Here is a 17,575-nt window from a genome sequence, read left to right on the forward strand (position 1 = left end):
CTTCTGGAAAGTGTGGAGCTCTGGGTGTCTTTTTACATCCTCAGGAAAGTGAAATCTGGAGAAGGAGGAAAAATATTAATACTTCCAGGAGGCTTTGTGTAAGTTTGCAATAATTTATGAACATACACAAGTAGCTTTGCTTATAATACAGCAAGTGGAATGTAATTATTTTTGATTAAGTATAATTTAGTAGCAAATTAAGTAATCATAAAAGTTTTTGAGACAGGATCCCATGTAGCCTACATGGCTGAGGATGACCTTGAACTCCTGATCCTCCTGCCTCCATCTTCCTGCATACTGGGATTATAGGCATGTGCCACTACACCTAGCTCCTATAAATTTATTTTAGAAGTCTTTAGTTTTGATACTGATAACAAAAGTTTTAAGAATACGGAATCTCTTACTTTTGTGTTTTTATTTTTATTAAAACATTGACAAAGATTTATTCTATAATGAATTGAATGTCTTGCCTGCCTGCATGTATGTATGTGCACCATGTGCATGCTTGGTACCAAGGAAGTCAGAAGGGACATCAGGCCTTCATGTGGGTGCTGGGAACTGAGCCCAGGCCCAGGAAGAGCAGCCAGTGTTCTTAACTGGTGAGCCGCCTCTCCAGCCCCACTTTTTGTGGTTTTACGAGAAACAGTAGATAACAGTAAAACTAGAAGGAATAATAAATATTATGGTTAAACAATAAAACCATTATGATTTACTTTACACCCACCAGAGCATTAGATTCAATTTATTTTTAGAGTAGCCTGGGATAGAAGAAAGTGGTGAAGTCTAAAGATGTCCTGTTTGCAACTTTTTGGCATGAAATTGTATCTAACTTGTTTTATTTTCTCAGCTTTTACTAACACGATTTCTTTGTGTGTGTGTGCGTTTTCTCTTTTCCTAACTTGATCTTCTGTAGACTCAGGTCTGCTCTTACTAAGGTTACTATCTATGTGTTGCATTTCCAAATAAAAATAGTTTATTTTTGTATGATGTAAAAGATGTAAGCAGACACAGAAATATGTCAAAACCCAAAGCCAAGCAGAAGGCCAGGTGGACAAAGAGTTTTGCTAATTACAAGTAAAAAATACCTGTGGAGCCAGGTGGTGGTGTCACACGGTTTTAATCCCAACACTCAGGAGGCAGATGCAGGCAGACCTCTGTGAGTTTGAGACCAGCCTGGTCCACAGAGAAACCTTGTCTTGAAAACCAAACACCAAACAAACAAACAAACAAACAAACAAAAAAACACCCCAACAACAAGAACAAGAAAACCTGTGGAACCATTTCAAACTTCATCTTGGACTAAACCCCACAGAAAGTCTATTTTATACTGTTTCAAGGGATCATAGAACTTTCCATTTGAAACAAAACCAGCCTCACCTCTCCCCTACAGTGGGGATTCTGTTGGCCTGTGGTTTTAGTCTTTGCTGGATTATTTTCAATGTCAAAGAGCTCACCATTTCCAAAGGAGACAGTGATAACAAGGGTTTGGCTGTTATGCGGTTATTTTCCTACTTCTTTCTTTGAAAATGTCAGAAATTTATTGCTTTAGCAGTGGTAAAGTTGAAAACACTTTCAAAGCAGGAAAGAAAATGGGCAGTTGGGAGAGAGGGGTGTTTTTTCCTTTTATTGTGTGACAAAATGTATCTTGGGGTCTCACTTTCAGCCAATTAGTGATTATTTATTAGAATTTATTGGCAGCTGATTGAGCAAAAACATTGCTACTAATAGGAGAATCTCCCTTGTATCGCATTAGGGCTGTTCATGGCTAATTTACTGGACTTCATTTGGGAGAAAGGGGATGAAAATTCTGTTTTTCTAGCCAAAAAGAATGTTAATTTTTTTTTTTATTGCAAGAAAAATCTTCCCATAAGCCAACAGAATGGTACAGTGGGAAGGTGCTTGCTGCCAAGCCCGAGGATCTGAGTTTGATTCCTGGGACACACAGAGTGGAAGGGGAGACCTGACTCCTGCAAACTGTCCTCTGACCTCCATCCCATATACATGCTGTGGTGTATGCATGTGAGCACACATACAAAAGAAATAAAATATAAGGAACTCTTTACTCAGATGTTTTAAGTAACTTTACCATAGAACAGAATAGTCTACCTTGTTTCATCCCAGTCTCTGTAATGTAATTTGGACATTCATTACCCAAAGATTCTGTATAGTCTGCTCACACTTCATCACCTACCTCCTGTGAAAGAGAGGTGCTTTCAGGGGCTTCAGCTTCAGTGTGGGTTTAAGTCCTGAAACTGCCATTTGGTCAGAGACTCTTTCTGGAATTCAGAAGATACAATAAAGGATCAATCCACAGATTCATTCATTTATTCATCCATCCACCCATTTATTTATTTCCTTTTTTTTTTTTTTTGAGACAAGATCTCACTTTGTAGTTCTGCTGGCCTAGAACTCAGTCCTTCCTGTCCGAATCTTCCCAGTACTAGAATTGCAGGCAAGTGCCACTATATCTGTTTATTCATTCATTTCTTTGCATTCTTTCCTGCTCAAGGCCTGGGGCTAAAATGTCTAGGGTTTCAAAGCACGGCATCATATGCAAATCCAAGCTAGAAATATGCAAGATTGGAGGGCTGTGTGGAAAGGTCCTTTTACTGTGCCAAGATCCATGAGCAAAATTTCTTGTCATAGCTCAACCTTTCAAATAATGTCTCTTTGATCTTATATAAAATTAAACGCCAGGGCTTCAGAGATGGCAGCTCAGTGGTTAAGAGCTCTTACTGCTCTTGAAGAGGAACCAGATTCCCAGGCTACATGGCTGCTCACAACCATTTTTACAGTCCAGTCCCAAGGGATCCAGCACCCTCTTCTGGCCTCCATGGGCATCTGCACACACATACACACACATAAGTAAAAACATAAGTCTTAAAAAAACTAAATAAGTCAGGCAGTGGTGGCACACGCCTTTAATCCCAGCACTCAGGAGGCAGAGCCAGGCGGATCCCTGTGAGTTCGAGGCTAGCCTGGGCTACCAAGTGAGTACCAGGAAAGGCGCAAAGCTACACAGGGAAATCCTGTCTCCAAAAACCAAAAACCAAAACCAAAACAAAAACAACCCCCCTAAAAAACAAAACAAACAAAATAAATGCTAAGCAAAATAAGCCAGGCACACAAAGAGAAATATTTTCTCACTTGCATGTAGAATCCCAAATAGTCAAACCCACCGAAGTATGGAATGGTGGGAAGGGGGTGTGTACAGGAAGAGGTTGGGTAAGGAGCACAAACCTTCACTTATGAAAGAGGAGTAGCTTGTAAAGACTGAATGTATAACACCATGGCTAGGTAGCACTACTTTTCAGAGTACTTGAAGTTTGCCCCATAATAACTATGTAAAGGTGACTGGTATGTTAGTTTGATTGTAGTAATTATTTTACAATGTGTACATATAACAAATCATCAAATTGTATTCCTTAACTAATTAAAAAATAGCACAGGATACAAAGCATGTGGAAATATATAGGAAAAATTAAAGACAAAATTTATTCTGAAACATTTCACGTCACAATTGACCAAGAAGAAAGTATTAAAGCATCCCTAAACTACCTGCTTACTTGTTTCAGTCTCAGGACACTCTACTAAGTACATTTTCGGAGGCTTTCCTTCTGGGACCCATATCCCTGCCCACTGCTTTCTCATAAAAGCAGAAAAGATAGCCTTTGCACAGACTCTTTCTTTCGATACTATGGCTTCCCCTGGCCCCCTGCAGAGTCTGAGAACCAGGCTGCAGACCAGGGGCTGGGAGGCAGTCATCCCCTTTGGGTTCTTAATCACTCCAGTTAGCTTTCCAAACTATACTCTGGATCAGGAAGCTCACTGACGGGGCTAGCAGACAGGGCTGCTAGCTTGGGAATAATGAATCAGCAAGTACTCTTAAACCAGGAAAAAAAGAAAAAACACATTTCAGAATGTTTGGTTAGAATTCATTCTCCCCAGGTCATTGCCTCAGAACCTGGAAAGCAGCTTTCTAAAGAACTCAATTACACAATGTTCAGAATCTAGAACCCACCATAAAGCTGGGAACCTCAGAGGCGCTCAACAATGTAGGCACTGGAACGGTGCTTTGAAATTGCCCCCATGGCTCAAAATAATCATTACTTAAAAATAAATACCTTCAATTTCTTATATAGTTGATAGATTTTTTTAAAAAAAGAACTCAGCATAGAATCATACAAAATTCTGACATTACCTACTCTTGAGCTGTGCTACTAACCAACATTAGCAACCCACCAGCCTTATCTGAGCCTTCAGATCAAGAATCCAATAAAGGGTTTGTTCCATCACACAGCTGTGACCTCACTCACTGCTCAGGGAGATGGGGACCTGCAGGCTCCTTCCAGGGTTACAGCAAATGTGTACTCAGTGGGGTTCACTCAGTACCCCCGTGGCACATGAGGAAATGAACTACAGAATCATAACAATTTGAGCCTGTTGAGACTTTAGAGGACTTTTTTTTTTTTTTTTTGCTTCAAATTATGTATTGGTATATTTTCTTTAGTCTGTTAAAACTTACTTATGTAAAGCATTTTACCCAGGTCCTTTGATTGGGGAGTAATTAAAAACCATTTCATTAATTTTTTAAGTACAGAAAGGGAAGAAAAAAAATCCCATGTGCTTATACTCTTTTTTTTTTTTTTGTAAAGATTTATTCATTTATTATGTATACAGCATGTTTGCCTGCATGCCAGAAGAGGGCGCCAGATCTCATTACAGATGGCTGTGAGCCACCATGTGGTTGCTGGGAATTGAACTCAGGACCTCTGGAAGAGCAGTCAGTGCTCTTAACTGCTGAGCCATCTCTCCAGCCCATATACTCTTCTTTTAAGTTAAAAAATTTTAATACCTGTGTATATATGTGTGTATCTATGCACGTGAGTCCAGGTACCCACAGAGGTTAGAGGTATGGGATCTTCTGGAGCTGGAGTTACAGGCAGTTGAGAACCATGTGATGTGGGTGCTGGGACTTGAACTTGGGTTCTCTAGAAGAGCACCAAGTGCTCTTAACTGCTGAGCCGTCACTCCGGCCCACTTGCATTCTTTAATAGTGAGAAAAGTAAGTTAAATAGAGCAATTAAAATTGCAGACATGGTGATGTGTGCCTATAATCTTAGTACTTGGAAGGCAGAAGCAGGAGGACTGTGAGTTTAAGATTCTGTCTCAAAACAAAAATAAAAAAGGAAAAGCTGACAATTAGGCAGAAACTATAATATCATGTTCTGACTTTCCTCATAACATTCAAATCCTCAAAGCTAGTGATGGCCCATACCTTTAATTCTAGTACGTAGGAAGCAGAGTCAGGAAGATCTGTGTGTGTGTGTGTGTGTGTGTGTGACCAGCCTGGTCTACCTAGGAAGTTCTAGGTCAGTCAGGGCTACAAAGTAAGACCTCATCTCCAAAAACGAAAACAAAACTAAATAAATCAACCCAAAACTTCCCCAAAACAAGCAAATAACAACAACAACAACAAAAAACGGCTCTAGCACATGGGGTAGGATGGCCTGTAATCCATGGTGGATAAACACAGACTCTGGCTTTGAAAAATGCTTCAGGCTTTATTCAGTGGCAGTGTTTCTGGTTGTTTCCTATTCTAGGTCTGACTGTTTATTATTTAATACCAATAATTATTAAATAATAATTATTAAAAATAATTATTTATGCTGGGCGGCGGTGGCGCACGCCTTTAATCCCAGCACTCAAGAGGCCGAAGCAGGCAGATCTCTGTGAGTTTGAGGCCAGCCTGGTCTACAGAGTGAGTTCCAGGAAAGGTGCAAAACTACACAGAGAAACCCTGTCTCAAAAAAACCAAAAAAATTATTTAATTATTTTCATTTTTATTATTTTATGTGTATGAGTGTTTAGCCTGCATGAATATTTGTGTACTACATACTTGACTGTTATCTAAGAGGTGGTGGGCCTCCATGTGGGTGCTGGGAATCGAACTTGGATCCTTTGCAACAGACAAGTGCTCTTAACCACTGAGCCAATTCTTCATCTCCTATTTTATTATTTTAGGATAATCCTAAAAATTACTTTACGTGTATAGGTGTTTTGGCTGAATAGGTGTCTGTGACATGTGTGCTTGGTGCTCTGAGAAGCCAGAAGGGGGCATCAGACTCCCTGAAAGTTACAGATGGTTGTGGGCCACCATGTGGGTTCTGGGAATCAAACAGTACTTTTCTAGAAGAACAGTGTAAGCTTTTATCTGCTGAGCCATCTCTCCAGCCCTAAGCTGTGGTTTCTTTAGAGAGGGAACCTCATTATGCTTTCCTAGGCTGGCTTTAAATTCCTGAGCTCAAATTCCTCCTGCCCCAGCCCCACAAATATGTAGGACTACAGGCATGGGCCAAGTGCCTAGATAGAAGTAAAAACTCCCAATTGTTTTTATTATTAATTGTGCTAAAATCTATATTATATGGAAGCAACTACTTTCACTTCCATTTTTGTGTGTGCTGGGGTCAACACCAGGGTCTCATGTAGGCTAACAAGTGCTCTTCCTACCCTAAAGCTACCCCCTGTTCCTAGATTAACAGTTTTAAGTACATAGTTCAGTATTATTAATTGTCCTCATTTTGTTACACACCAGCTACTGAACGCTCTCATTTTGCAAGGCCCCAAATCTATGTTCATTAGATAACAGCTCTTTTCCTGCTCTTTCCACCACCCTACATTCTATGTCTGTGAATCTGACCACTCTAGAGATCTCCTATATGTAGAAGAATATAGTAGTTATTTTTTGTGATTGGTGCATTCACTCCATAATATCCTTGAGGTTCATCTGTGTTGTGGTGTGAGTCACAGATAATCTATGTGAGCACCACATTTTGTTTCCCCATTCATCACTGATGGACACTTACATTGCTCTCTCTTCTGACTGCTATGGACACATGGACCACGACTGACTCCTCATAGATCAACTTCTACTTATTTATTTTTAGATAGGGTCCTGAATTTAACCCTGGATGACTTGGAACTGACTCTGTAGACCAGGCTGGCCTCAAACAGAGCTTTGTCTGTCTCTGCCTTCTAAATGCTTGATTTAGTCTTGAAACAATGATTTAAAAACAAAAAACGACACAGGGCTGGAGAGATAGCTCAGTGATTAAAAGCACTGGCTGTTCTTCCAGAGGATCTGGGTTTGATTCCCAGAGCCCACATGTTGGCTCACCATTATCAGTAACTCCAGTCCCACAGGAGATATGACACCCTTTTCTGGCCTCTGGGAGCATTGCATACTCGTGGTACACAGACATACATGCAGGCAAAACATCTTTACACATGAAATAATTCTTTAAAATGCAGAAAATGTTCCTAGCATCAACTTTATAGCAAATCATAATATTAAATCATCTAGCTTATGTTCCACAAACTACTAAATACATGATTTTTAAAATAATATTCTTTATTTTTGAGATTATAATATAACATCATTTTCCCCTCCTTGCTCTCTTTCGAATTCATGGCCTCCTTTTTAATTAATTATATGCATATATGCATATGTGATTTTAATATTTTTCTTCTGGTAATATTTGAGTGTGTCTATTGTTATCAACAAAGATAACAATCCAGCTGCACAATTTTACAATTATCTCACCAGTTTAATGAGGGCCTCATTCTTTTTTACATCTTTAACACTTGTTATCTTTTAAAAATTTTTAATTAAAATTTTGTTACATTTATTTGTTGTGTGTGTATGTGTGCTCACATATGCCACAGCAGGTATGTGGAAGGCAAAGGACAAACTTTGTTTCTTTGTTTAATTTCATTTTAAGTGTGTGAGTGTTTTGACGGCATGTATGTCTGTGCACCACATGCGTACCCTCAGAGGCCAGAAGAGGGCATCAGAGTCCCTGAACTGGAGTTCCAGACAGTTGTGAGCTGCCATCATGTGGGTCCTGCGAGAAGCAGTGCTCTAAACTGCTGAGCCATGTCTCCAGCCCCTAGAAGACACTGTTGTGGAGTCAGTTCTGTCCTTCCAGCATGTGGGTCCTGGGGGTAAACTAAGGCAGTTGGGCTTGGTAGCAAGGGCCTTTACCCACTAAACCATCTTGCTGCTCATGGTGCATTTTTTTTTTTTTTTGAGACAAGGTTTCTCTGTATAGCCCTGGCCATCCTGGAACTCGCTCTGTAGACCAGGCTGGCCTCAGATTTAGAGATCCTCCTGCTTCTGCCTCCTGAGTGCTGGGGTTAAAGGCGTGCGCCACCACACTCAGCTTTCTTCTTTTTTAAATGCATCCACACTAGAGAGTGTAAAGTAGTATTTCATTGTTGTTTCATGTCCCCTCAGCGAATAATGATGTTTAACATCTTTTCATCTGATTCATTGTCATTTTAATGTAATCTCTGAAGCAATGTCTATTCATATACTTTGGCCATTCAGAAACACTTGGTTACAGCTGTCTCATCTCATCCTCAGATGATATGTTCAAAGATCCTCAGTGGATGCCTAAAACCATGGAGGACACTGAACCTTATCTCTACACTATCTTTTTTTCTATGCACACATGTTTATGGCAAAATATTAATTCATAAAGTAAGCACAGTAAGAGGTTCAAAATTAGGTGCTAATATTTTCTTGCATTGAGCTGAATGAACTCTTTCACCTTCTCATTTGCTGGAAGCACTCCCTGATTTCTCTTGGCAAAGCTGAGTGGTCGCCATCACTGTTCTTGTGTTTTTAGGGTCATTATTAAGTAAAATAAAGACTATACAAGAAATACAATGCAATGCAGCAGCAGTTATCTGGTAACTGAGATAGTTACTTGGTGACTGATGAGGTGATGTGTATAAAGTCCATATTCTGCACAAAGGATTGACTCTTGTCCTTAGCACAGTCGGGGGAGGGCAGTGCTACATGTTATCGCATTACTAAGAGTAGCATACAATTTAAAACTTATGAACTATTTGTTTCTGGAATTTTCCATTTAATATATTTGGATAGCCATTGACTTTAAGTGGGACAATAGAAAGTGGAGTTCTCTATCCAAGAGAATGACTGTATTTGCTTTTTGGTGCATGTAATCCTGGGAAATGAATCTAGGGTCTCACACATGCTAGACAAGTGCTCTACCACTAAGCTATAGTCCAAGCCCTACATCTACACTTTTCATTATTGAGTTATACATATTTTGAATATTAAACCCTTATTAGTATATCATTTATAAGTACTTAACAAATATTTTCTCTTATTCTGGTCCCTTCACCCCCGCCCCCACCTTAATAGTGTCCTTTCAACCTTAACAGTTAAAACTAGAATTTTAAAGTCAAAAGAGAACTAATAGATCACTACCCAAACTCACCTCTTTTGCTTTACTGATATGGACACAAAAGTCCAATAAACTGAGTTGCTTTCCTTAAGACTAGAATCAGGAAGTTACTTTATAAACTATATGGTCATACCAGAGACATAATGTAATTAAAAATATCATTGAAGACATTAGAAAACAATATAAAATATCTGATAAGCAGTGTGATACAGTGAGACATGGACTATAAAGGCAAAATGAACTTAGAGAACTAGTTGGAGGACTAACGTATAGCTACCTGACTGATTAGCAGACAGAAAGTAGAAACACTAAGACAGTTCTGGACAGTAACAACAGGATTAAGAGCTGTAACCTACCGTTAATACCACTGGCAGTTCCTAACAACTTGTGCAGATTCATCATTCCTTTTGCTGAAAGACAAGGTTCAGAGTCAAGATTATATACAGTCCTGAAGCTGACTAGGAGGGGGGAACTGGAGAAAACATCCAAGTTCATTTGGGCTATCTGTTTTAATTCATATTGCTTGCTGCTTGGGGTGGTTTGAATAAGAATGGCCCTTATAGGCTCATGTATTTGAATGCTTGGTCATTAGGGACCAAAGATCAGGACATGTGGTGTGGCTGTGTTGGAGGAAGTGTGTCACTGGAGGCGAGCTTAGGGATCTCAGATGCTCAAGCCAGACCTAAGATCTCTCCCTTCCTGCTGCCTGATGAACTGGACATAGAATTTTTTTCTCATCTTTTTTTTTAATTAAAAAAAATTATTTCCTTTTACATACCAATCCCTGTTCTGCCTCCCTCCCCTTCTCCTGCTCTCCCCCACCTAACCCCATCCCACCCCCATCCCCTCCTCATACAGGCCTTCCTTGGGCAGTCAACACAGAGCTGGCATACCAAGTTGGGGCCAGACCTAGCCCCTCCTCCTTGCATCAAGGCGGACACAGAACTCTTAGCTCCTTCTCCAGCACCATGTCTGTCTGCGTGCCACCATGCTTCCCGCTTAGACTAACCTCTGAAACTGTAAGCCAGCCCCAATGAAATGTTTTCCTTGATAAGAGTTGTCATGGTTGTGGTGTCTTTCACAGCAACAGGACAAGTTTAGTCCCCAAGTAAAAACCTTGGGTCAGGACTGAAATCAAGGTTAGCCACATATCATTTATTATCTTTTCTCATCAAAATGTGGGTTAATTTTATTTCTTAAACATGAGGAGATGAAGTCTCAGGAGAAAGTGGACATAGGGTTTAGTTTTCTGCATTTGACAGGGTTGGCCACAGCCAGACAAGCCAATTTTGCTCTCTTTTAACACCAAGAAAGATCTGTGGCAAGTTGTGGAAGCCTACAAAGTTACAGTGGTTCTTTGTGGCCATGGAGGTATCATGCACAAGGTAACCTGTTACTCAGAAGCAATATGCTAGTGTGGGTAGAAATATCTTCTGATATTAATATATTACCTTTTGATACCTTCAGAGTTAATCCTTTGATGTATGCATAAGGGAGAATATGGTGATAAAGTTATGGATTATTGCCAGAAAGCAGAACTAGTAAGATTATTAATTTTTCCTTTTCAATAATTTATCTTTCTGAATATATATTTTCTATAATGAATTTACATTACCTTGATTTTTCAGTGTTGGTGCTGATGATTTTGTGCATGCCAATCAATTGCTGTACCACTGAGTACACTCCTAGTTCCATGTACTACTTTAAAAAATACTGTTTGCAGTATATTTCAAAAGTTAAAAATTCTTTTTCCTTTTTCATTTTTATGTATATAGGTGTTTGTCCTGCATGTATGTGAATCATGTGTGTCCAATGCCTTTGGGGGCTGGAAGAGGGCATTAGATGCCCTGGGACTGGAGTTACAGGTGGTTGTGAGCCACCATGTGGATGCTGGGAACTACAGCTGGGTCCTCTGGAAGAGTAGCCAGAGCTTTTAACAGCTGAGCTGTCTCTGTAAACCTCCATGTATTACTTTTACAACCAAGAAAACACATATAAAAATTAATATATGGCATCAACTGATCAATTTTTAATTGTCCTGTAAGTTCACACTCACGTTTAAGTTTCTTCAGACCCTCCATTATCGATTGTATGGTGACCTTCCCACTTCCTGTAAAACATTTGATTCAGACACATAGGCATTCACAAAACAAAAAAAAAAAAAAAAAAAAAAAAAAAAAAAAACAAACTCAGTAAGGTTAATAAAAGTTGTGACATTATTAAAAGCAAAGCATAGCCGGGCAGTGATGGCACATGCCTTTAATCCCAGCACTTGGGAGGCAGAGCCCGGCAGATCTCTGTGAGTTCAAGGCCAGCCTGGTAAACAGAGTAAGTTCTAGGAAAGGCGCAAAGCTACACAGAGAAACCCTGTCTCAAAACAAACAAACAAACAAACAAACAAAAACCCAAAAAACAAACAAACAAATAAATAAATAAAAGCAAAGCATTACATGATTTCCTGTCACCTCAAGCGCCCCCTGTCTCCCATAGGAAGTACTAGGCTGAACTTGTCTGCATTTGCTTTAGAATTTGGATTAGCTTTTCTCTCGGCTGAGGATGATGCAGCAAATAATGACGCAGCAAATAATGACTTCTGTAGGGAGACAAATGTCTCTACTTCTTCAATGTGGGTCCTCTTTCATAGTTTCAAGAATGTGGTTGATAATTACAGGTCACAAGTGGGAGAGGGGAAACTGCCAACAGAGTCTGCTCTCAAATCTATATCTTTCCCAATATAGATGGCAATAGATATATATTTTATTTACATTTTTAATTTATGTGTATGTGTGCTTGCACAAGTGTGCACACATACATGCATGCATGCATGCACGAGTACCATAGCATGCATGTGGATCAGAGGACAACTTGCAGGAGCTGATTCTCTCCTTCTACCATGTGGGTTCTGGGAATCAAACTCAGGTTGTCAGGCTTGGCAACTAGTTCCCTTATTGCTGAGCCAGCTCACTGGAATGCACATGTGTGTGTGTGTGTGTGTATACATATATATATACAAAATCTGTATATATTATATGTTACATATATGTAAAAGTGAAGATATGAAGGAAAATATGTTGGCATATGCTCAAATGTTAGAATAGGGAGGGAAGGACCTGCTCTTTTCTGACAAGTCTTTCTGAGAGTTTTTTATTAGCATATATTAGTTATACATAACAATGGATTTCATCATTCACACATGCATTGCTGTATTGACCATAATCACCCCTTATTACCTTTTCTCTTCATCTAACTCCTGCTAATCCTTTTCCTCTTCCACTAGCTCTTCTACTTCCACATCTTTATTAATTTTTTGGTGACCTGGAAGTCCTTTTTGAGAACCACCACAAATGTGCTTTGCTACAGTGAGGACGCAGTCTGTCTCTGACTGGAAAGATGCCCCGCAACGACTAAGCCAGTCTCTCTCCAGAAGACTACTCCAGTCTCAGCCATATGTTCTCTCTGCATATATATATATATCTCACATTGTATCACATTATTTCTTGTGCTTCTTCCTCTATTGGACCAAAAGCTTTTTAAGGACAAGGGCTGTGATTCATTCCTTTTTGTGTTCTTAGCATTTGAAATCAGACTTTTTCTTTAAGAACTTTAAAGTTTGTTGGGAGACCACAGAAGTGTGTAAAAAAGAAGTCAGAGCAGGAGGTATGTATTCTGTCTCTAACAAAATCCTATCAGAATTCAGAGAAGAAACAGTGCTGCTTTAGTTGAGGGGTGAATGGTGAAATAGGAGTCATAGAATGCAGAAGGAGCCTGGTGCAGTCAACAGGATTTCATGAGCACATTGTGGGATGGGGATGGAGTAGAGGAGGAACATTCTAGACCAAGTGGTAGTTAAGCTAAAGGACAAAAGGAGGAACAAAGCTGCTTTAGAGAATCACAGTTCAGTGGTTTGCGGCATAACAGGGTGGAAGAGGCGGAGGAGAAGGCTGAGGAGCACATGTGGGCTTTGCTGTAGGTTTTGAATTCTTTTTCATTTGTCTTTCCATGACAGGGTTTCTCTGTGTAGCCCTGGCTTTCCTGGAACTCACTCTGTAGACGAGGCTAGCCCTAAACTCATAGAAATGCCTCTGCTTTGAGTACTGGGACTAAAGGTATGCACCACCACGACTAGCTTTAATTTGTGTGTTTTTTATGGTGCTAGAATTCAAACCCAGGGCCTTACCCATGAAGCTAGGCCAGTGCCCATCACTGATCTGTATCTCAGCCAGAAAGTGGTCAGTCAGCTCCAAACTCCTGCTTCTCCTGAGTCTCTGCTACTGCTCACTTTTATTTCCTAATTTCAATCACTCTGATAATTTTGTACTTCCTTTTTGGGTTAGAATCATGCCCTCACACATTGGCTTATTGGTTTTACTTGGGATTTTAAAAAGGAGACCAGAGGCATAGTTGCTTCTCTTTTCTTTTCAGATGTTCAGTAGTCAAGATGTGGCCCATGGTGCCACAGTGGAGTTTGTTAGACATGCAGGCTTCACCCTAGACCTGAACCCAAGCCTACATTTCAACAAGATGTGAAGATGTGCTGGCTGGTTCCATGTCAGCTAGATGCACAGACTAAAGTTATCAGAAGGGAGGGAATGTAAGCTGAAAAAATGCCTCCATAAGATCCAGCTGTAAGGTATTTTCTTAAATGGTGAATGATGAGGGAGGGCCCAGCCCATTGTGGGTGGTGCCATCCCTTGGCTCATGGTCCTGGGTTCTACAAAAAAGCAGGCTGAGCAAGCCAGGGGAAGCAAGCTAGTAAACAGCACCCCTCCGTGGCCTCTGCATCAGCTCCTGCCTCCAGGTTCCTGCCCTGTTTGAGCTCCTGTCCTGACTTCCTTTGATGATGAACAGCAATATGGAAGTGTAAGCCCTTTCCTCCCCAACTTGCTTTTTTTTTTTTTTTTTTTTTCGAGACAGGGTTTCTCTGTGTAGCTTTGCCTTTCTGAGCTCACTTGTAGTCAGGCTGCTCGAACTCACAGAGATCCGCCTGGCTCTGCCTCCCGAGTGCTGGGATTAAAGGCGTGCGCCACCAACGCCCGGCCTCCCAACTTGCTTTTTGGTTGTGATATTTTGTACAGCAATAGTAACCCTAACTAAGACAGAAGGTAATTCGCACACACACTCAAGTGCTTTAGATGATACAGAACAGATAATTTCTGAAGATCTTCTATGCTGGTCACAAAAGCACTTTTAGGAAGACACCACCTTACATGCAGAAACCCTCACCGTTAAATTCCAGGTAAGGCATCAGGTTGTTCATCTCATCTTCTGTGAGCTCGATCCCCTCATTTGCTAGAAACTTGCCCAGGTTTTGGATGTCAATTACTTCTCCTTAGAAAGGATGAGAAACGGGTGCAGATTTATTATAGAAACAGTTTTTACAAAGGATGACAAGCTGTGTGTGCTCATGTAGACTGTTGCCCTGCACATCTGGCAGGGAAAGGAGCCATGGGAAGTGGAAATCCTGTGTCTACAGTTCTGCTTTGGTGCATCAGCAGTCAGTGACAAAGGATGTACCCCAGATTGGAAACCCCTGTGGGCTGTGTGGAACCCGCACCAGACTAGGTTATGAGCAAGGTTTATTTTAACTTTTTCTCTTCCTTCTGCCCACGTGAATATCCCTTTTCTCTATGTACCAGCCTCCTTTCTTTTTCAAAAGGTCTCCCTGTCTTGCTCATGTTGCCTATGTTGCCCAGGCTGACATCAAACATGCAATTTTTCTGCTTCATTTTTTTTTTTTTTCCAGAGACAGGGTTTCTCTGTAGCTTTGGAGTCTGTCCTGGACTAGCTTTGTAGACCAGGCTGGCCTATAACTCACAGAGAGATCCACTTGCCTCTGCCTCCCAAGTGCTGGGATTACAGGCGTGTGCCACCACCACCCGGCTCCCCCGCCCCCCCGAGACAGGGTTTCTCTGGGTAGCTTTGCGCCTTTCCCTGAACTCGCTTTGGAGACCAGGCTGGCCTCAAACTCACAGAGATCTGCCTGCCTCTGCCTCCCGAGTGCTGGGATTAAAGGCGCTGCCTCAGTTTCTTAAGTAGATTGGGACTACAGGTATATATCATTGTACCTGGAAATACACACTAGTGAAAACTTTAATTTCTATTTACTTTAATTACATTTGCCTGTAATTTACTTCTTTGGTCACTATGCATTCCACAATTCATCTCATCTCAACACAAGGGACAAAGTTTTTCTTAATAATTCTAAGAGATTTAACTACACTAAAGGCTACTATAAAGGGCTGGTAGGGGCAAGAAATCCCACTACCTTACCACAAAAACAATGATCAGTTTTTCTTTCTAATCTTTGATAATGACTGTATTTATATAATGTGAAAATCTAATTTAAATATAATTTTGTATTTTATCTTACTATGAAGACCAGGCTGATCTCAAATTTGTGATTCTCCTGCCTCAGCTTCCTGAGTGCTGAAATTATAGGTGTATGCCACCACGCTTGGCTTGTGTTTTGCTTTTTCAACCTAAAATAATTTCTTTATAAATATTTTTAATGTACTACATAATCTTTTAAAATGTTAACACTTTTTAAAATTGTTTTTTTAAGTCAGCATACAAAATAACAGATTTCATTACAGCATCTTCATACATATGCCATTTTACTTTGGTCTGCCTTTCATCACTTCCCCCTCCCCCATCTCCAATTGGCTTCCCCTTCCCCCAGTTAGTGTCCCCTGTTGTCCTAGTACATGTACTCTGCTATCCTCTTTATGTCCCACCTCCCTTAAGATCCCCTTTCTAGTTTTATGAGCTACAAATATATAGTTAACAACACACACACACACACAGTATTAAATCTAGGTTTCACAAATGAGAGACTATGTATTGTCTTTCTTTCTTTTTTTTTCTTTTGAGCTGAGGATCGAACCCAGGGCCTTGCACTTGCTAGGAAAGTGCTCTACCACTGAGCTAAATCCCCAACCCTGTATTGTCTTTCTGACTCTGGATTAATTCATTTACCACAATGATTTGCAGTTTTCATTTTTTCTGAAAATTTTATGATTTCACTTTTCTTTATGGCTGATTAAAATTTCATTGTCCTGCTGGGGGGTGGTGGCGCATGCCTTTAATCCCAGCACTGGGAGGCAGAGGCAGCCGGATGTCTGTGAGTTTGAGGCCATCTTGGTCTACAGAGTGAGTTCTAGGACAGCCAGGGCTACACAGAGAAACCCTGTCTCAAAAAACAAAAACCAAACCAAAACAAAACAAAACAAAAATCCATTGTCCTGTGTTATCCACTCATCTTTTGATGGACATCTAGACTGGTTCTATTTCCTGGCTGTTGTGAATAGCATGTGAATGTACAAGTATTCTGTGTTAATTGATTAGAGTCTTGCCAGTATTTACCCTGAGATAACTGTGTCATATGGAAGTTCTACTTTCAGCTTTTGGAGGACTGACTTCAACACTGACTACACGAGATATCTCCATCAGCAATGAATAAGTGTTCCTCTCCCCCCGCCCCTCTAGCGTATGTTTTTTGATGAGGCCATTTTGACTGGGATGAGATAGAGTCTCAAAGCAGCTTTGATTTGACTTAGCTATCCTACCTAAGGATGTTGAGAACCATTTAAAGCATGTATTGGCTATTTGCATTTCCTTTGTGAGAACTGTTTGTTCAGTTTATTAGATTATTAATTAACTGGGTAAGTTGTATTTTAGGTGTTTATTTATTTATTTTTTTGAGAAGGGGTTTCTCTGTGTGTCTCTGGCTGTCCTGGAACTTGCTCTATAAACCAGGCTGGCTTTGAACTCAGAGATCCACCTGCCTCTGCCTCTTCAGTGCTGGGATTAAAAGCGTGTGCCACCAGACCTAGCTTATGTGTTTGGTTTTTACAGTTCTTTATATATCTTGAATTTGTGTATCATCATTGTGCAGGGACCACACTAACCTTATGTGTAGTCTTCCAGTTGTAGTAAATATGCAGTCAAGTGAATGCTCCATATAATCTTTGTAGTTAGTGTTTTAATCCATGCTATCCCACTTAACATTGTATTAAGTTTGTTTTTTTTTCTAGACAAAGTCTTTATGAAGCTCAGGCTGATCTCAAGTTTGTGATTCTCTTACTACTTAATGGCTTGTATAGTGATTCTCATATATACACTTAAATATTTCTAATCTATTACAGTTTCTTACTACTTATTATGAGAACAAAAGTCTTGAAACAGGATTTTAAATTTTACCAGTAAAGTATTCCTGTAGGATACTTTTCTAGGAGGGGTTGTTTGGGGTAAAGGGTATGACTGGTTCTATGGGTTTTGGGTTCTGTGTTGGCGAGTCTTAT

General features: G+C 40.2%; 1 protein-coding gene and 1 non-coding gene across 4 annotated transcripts in view; both read right to left on the minus strand.

The window, feature by feature from the left end:
• The window catches only part of Efcab3 (EF-hand calcium binding domain 3), a 104,359-nt gene that overhangs the window by 21,730 nt on the left and 65,054 nt on the right, over window positions 1-17,575 (minus strand). The window contains exons 37-40 of one of the 3 annotated variants that reach the window (XM_037200901.1): window positions 14,499-14,603; window positions 11,332-11,385; window positions 9,632-9,685; window positions 2,192-2,276 (exon numbers count right to left, since the gene is read on the minus strand). In XM_037200901.1, coding sequence (XP_037056796.1) covers window positions 2,192-2,276; window positions 9,632-9,685; window positions 11,332-11,385; window positions 14,499-14,603 — 298 coding nt within the window. The other 2 variants (XM_037200903.1, XM_037200902.1) reach the window with 2 other exon arrangements.
• On the minus strand, window positions 17,125-17,228 carry LOC114702295. The gene has a single exon (XR_003735959.1). It is a non-coding gene; the product is annotated as a U6 spliceosomal RNA (small nuclear RNA).

The sequence above is a fragment of the Peromyscus leucopus genome, chromosome 8b (genome assembly GCF_004664715.2).
Source record: "Peromyscus leucopus breed LL Stock chromosome 8b, UCI_PerLeu_2.1, whole genome shotgun sequence".
Lineage (NCBI taxonomy): Eukaryota > Metazoa > Chordata > Mammalia > Rodentia > Cricetidae > Peromyscus > Peromyscus leucopus.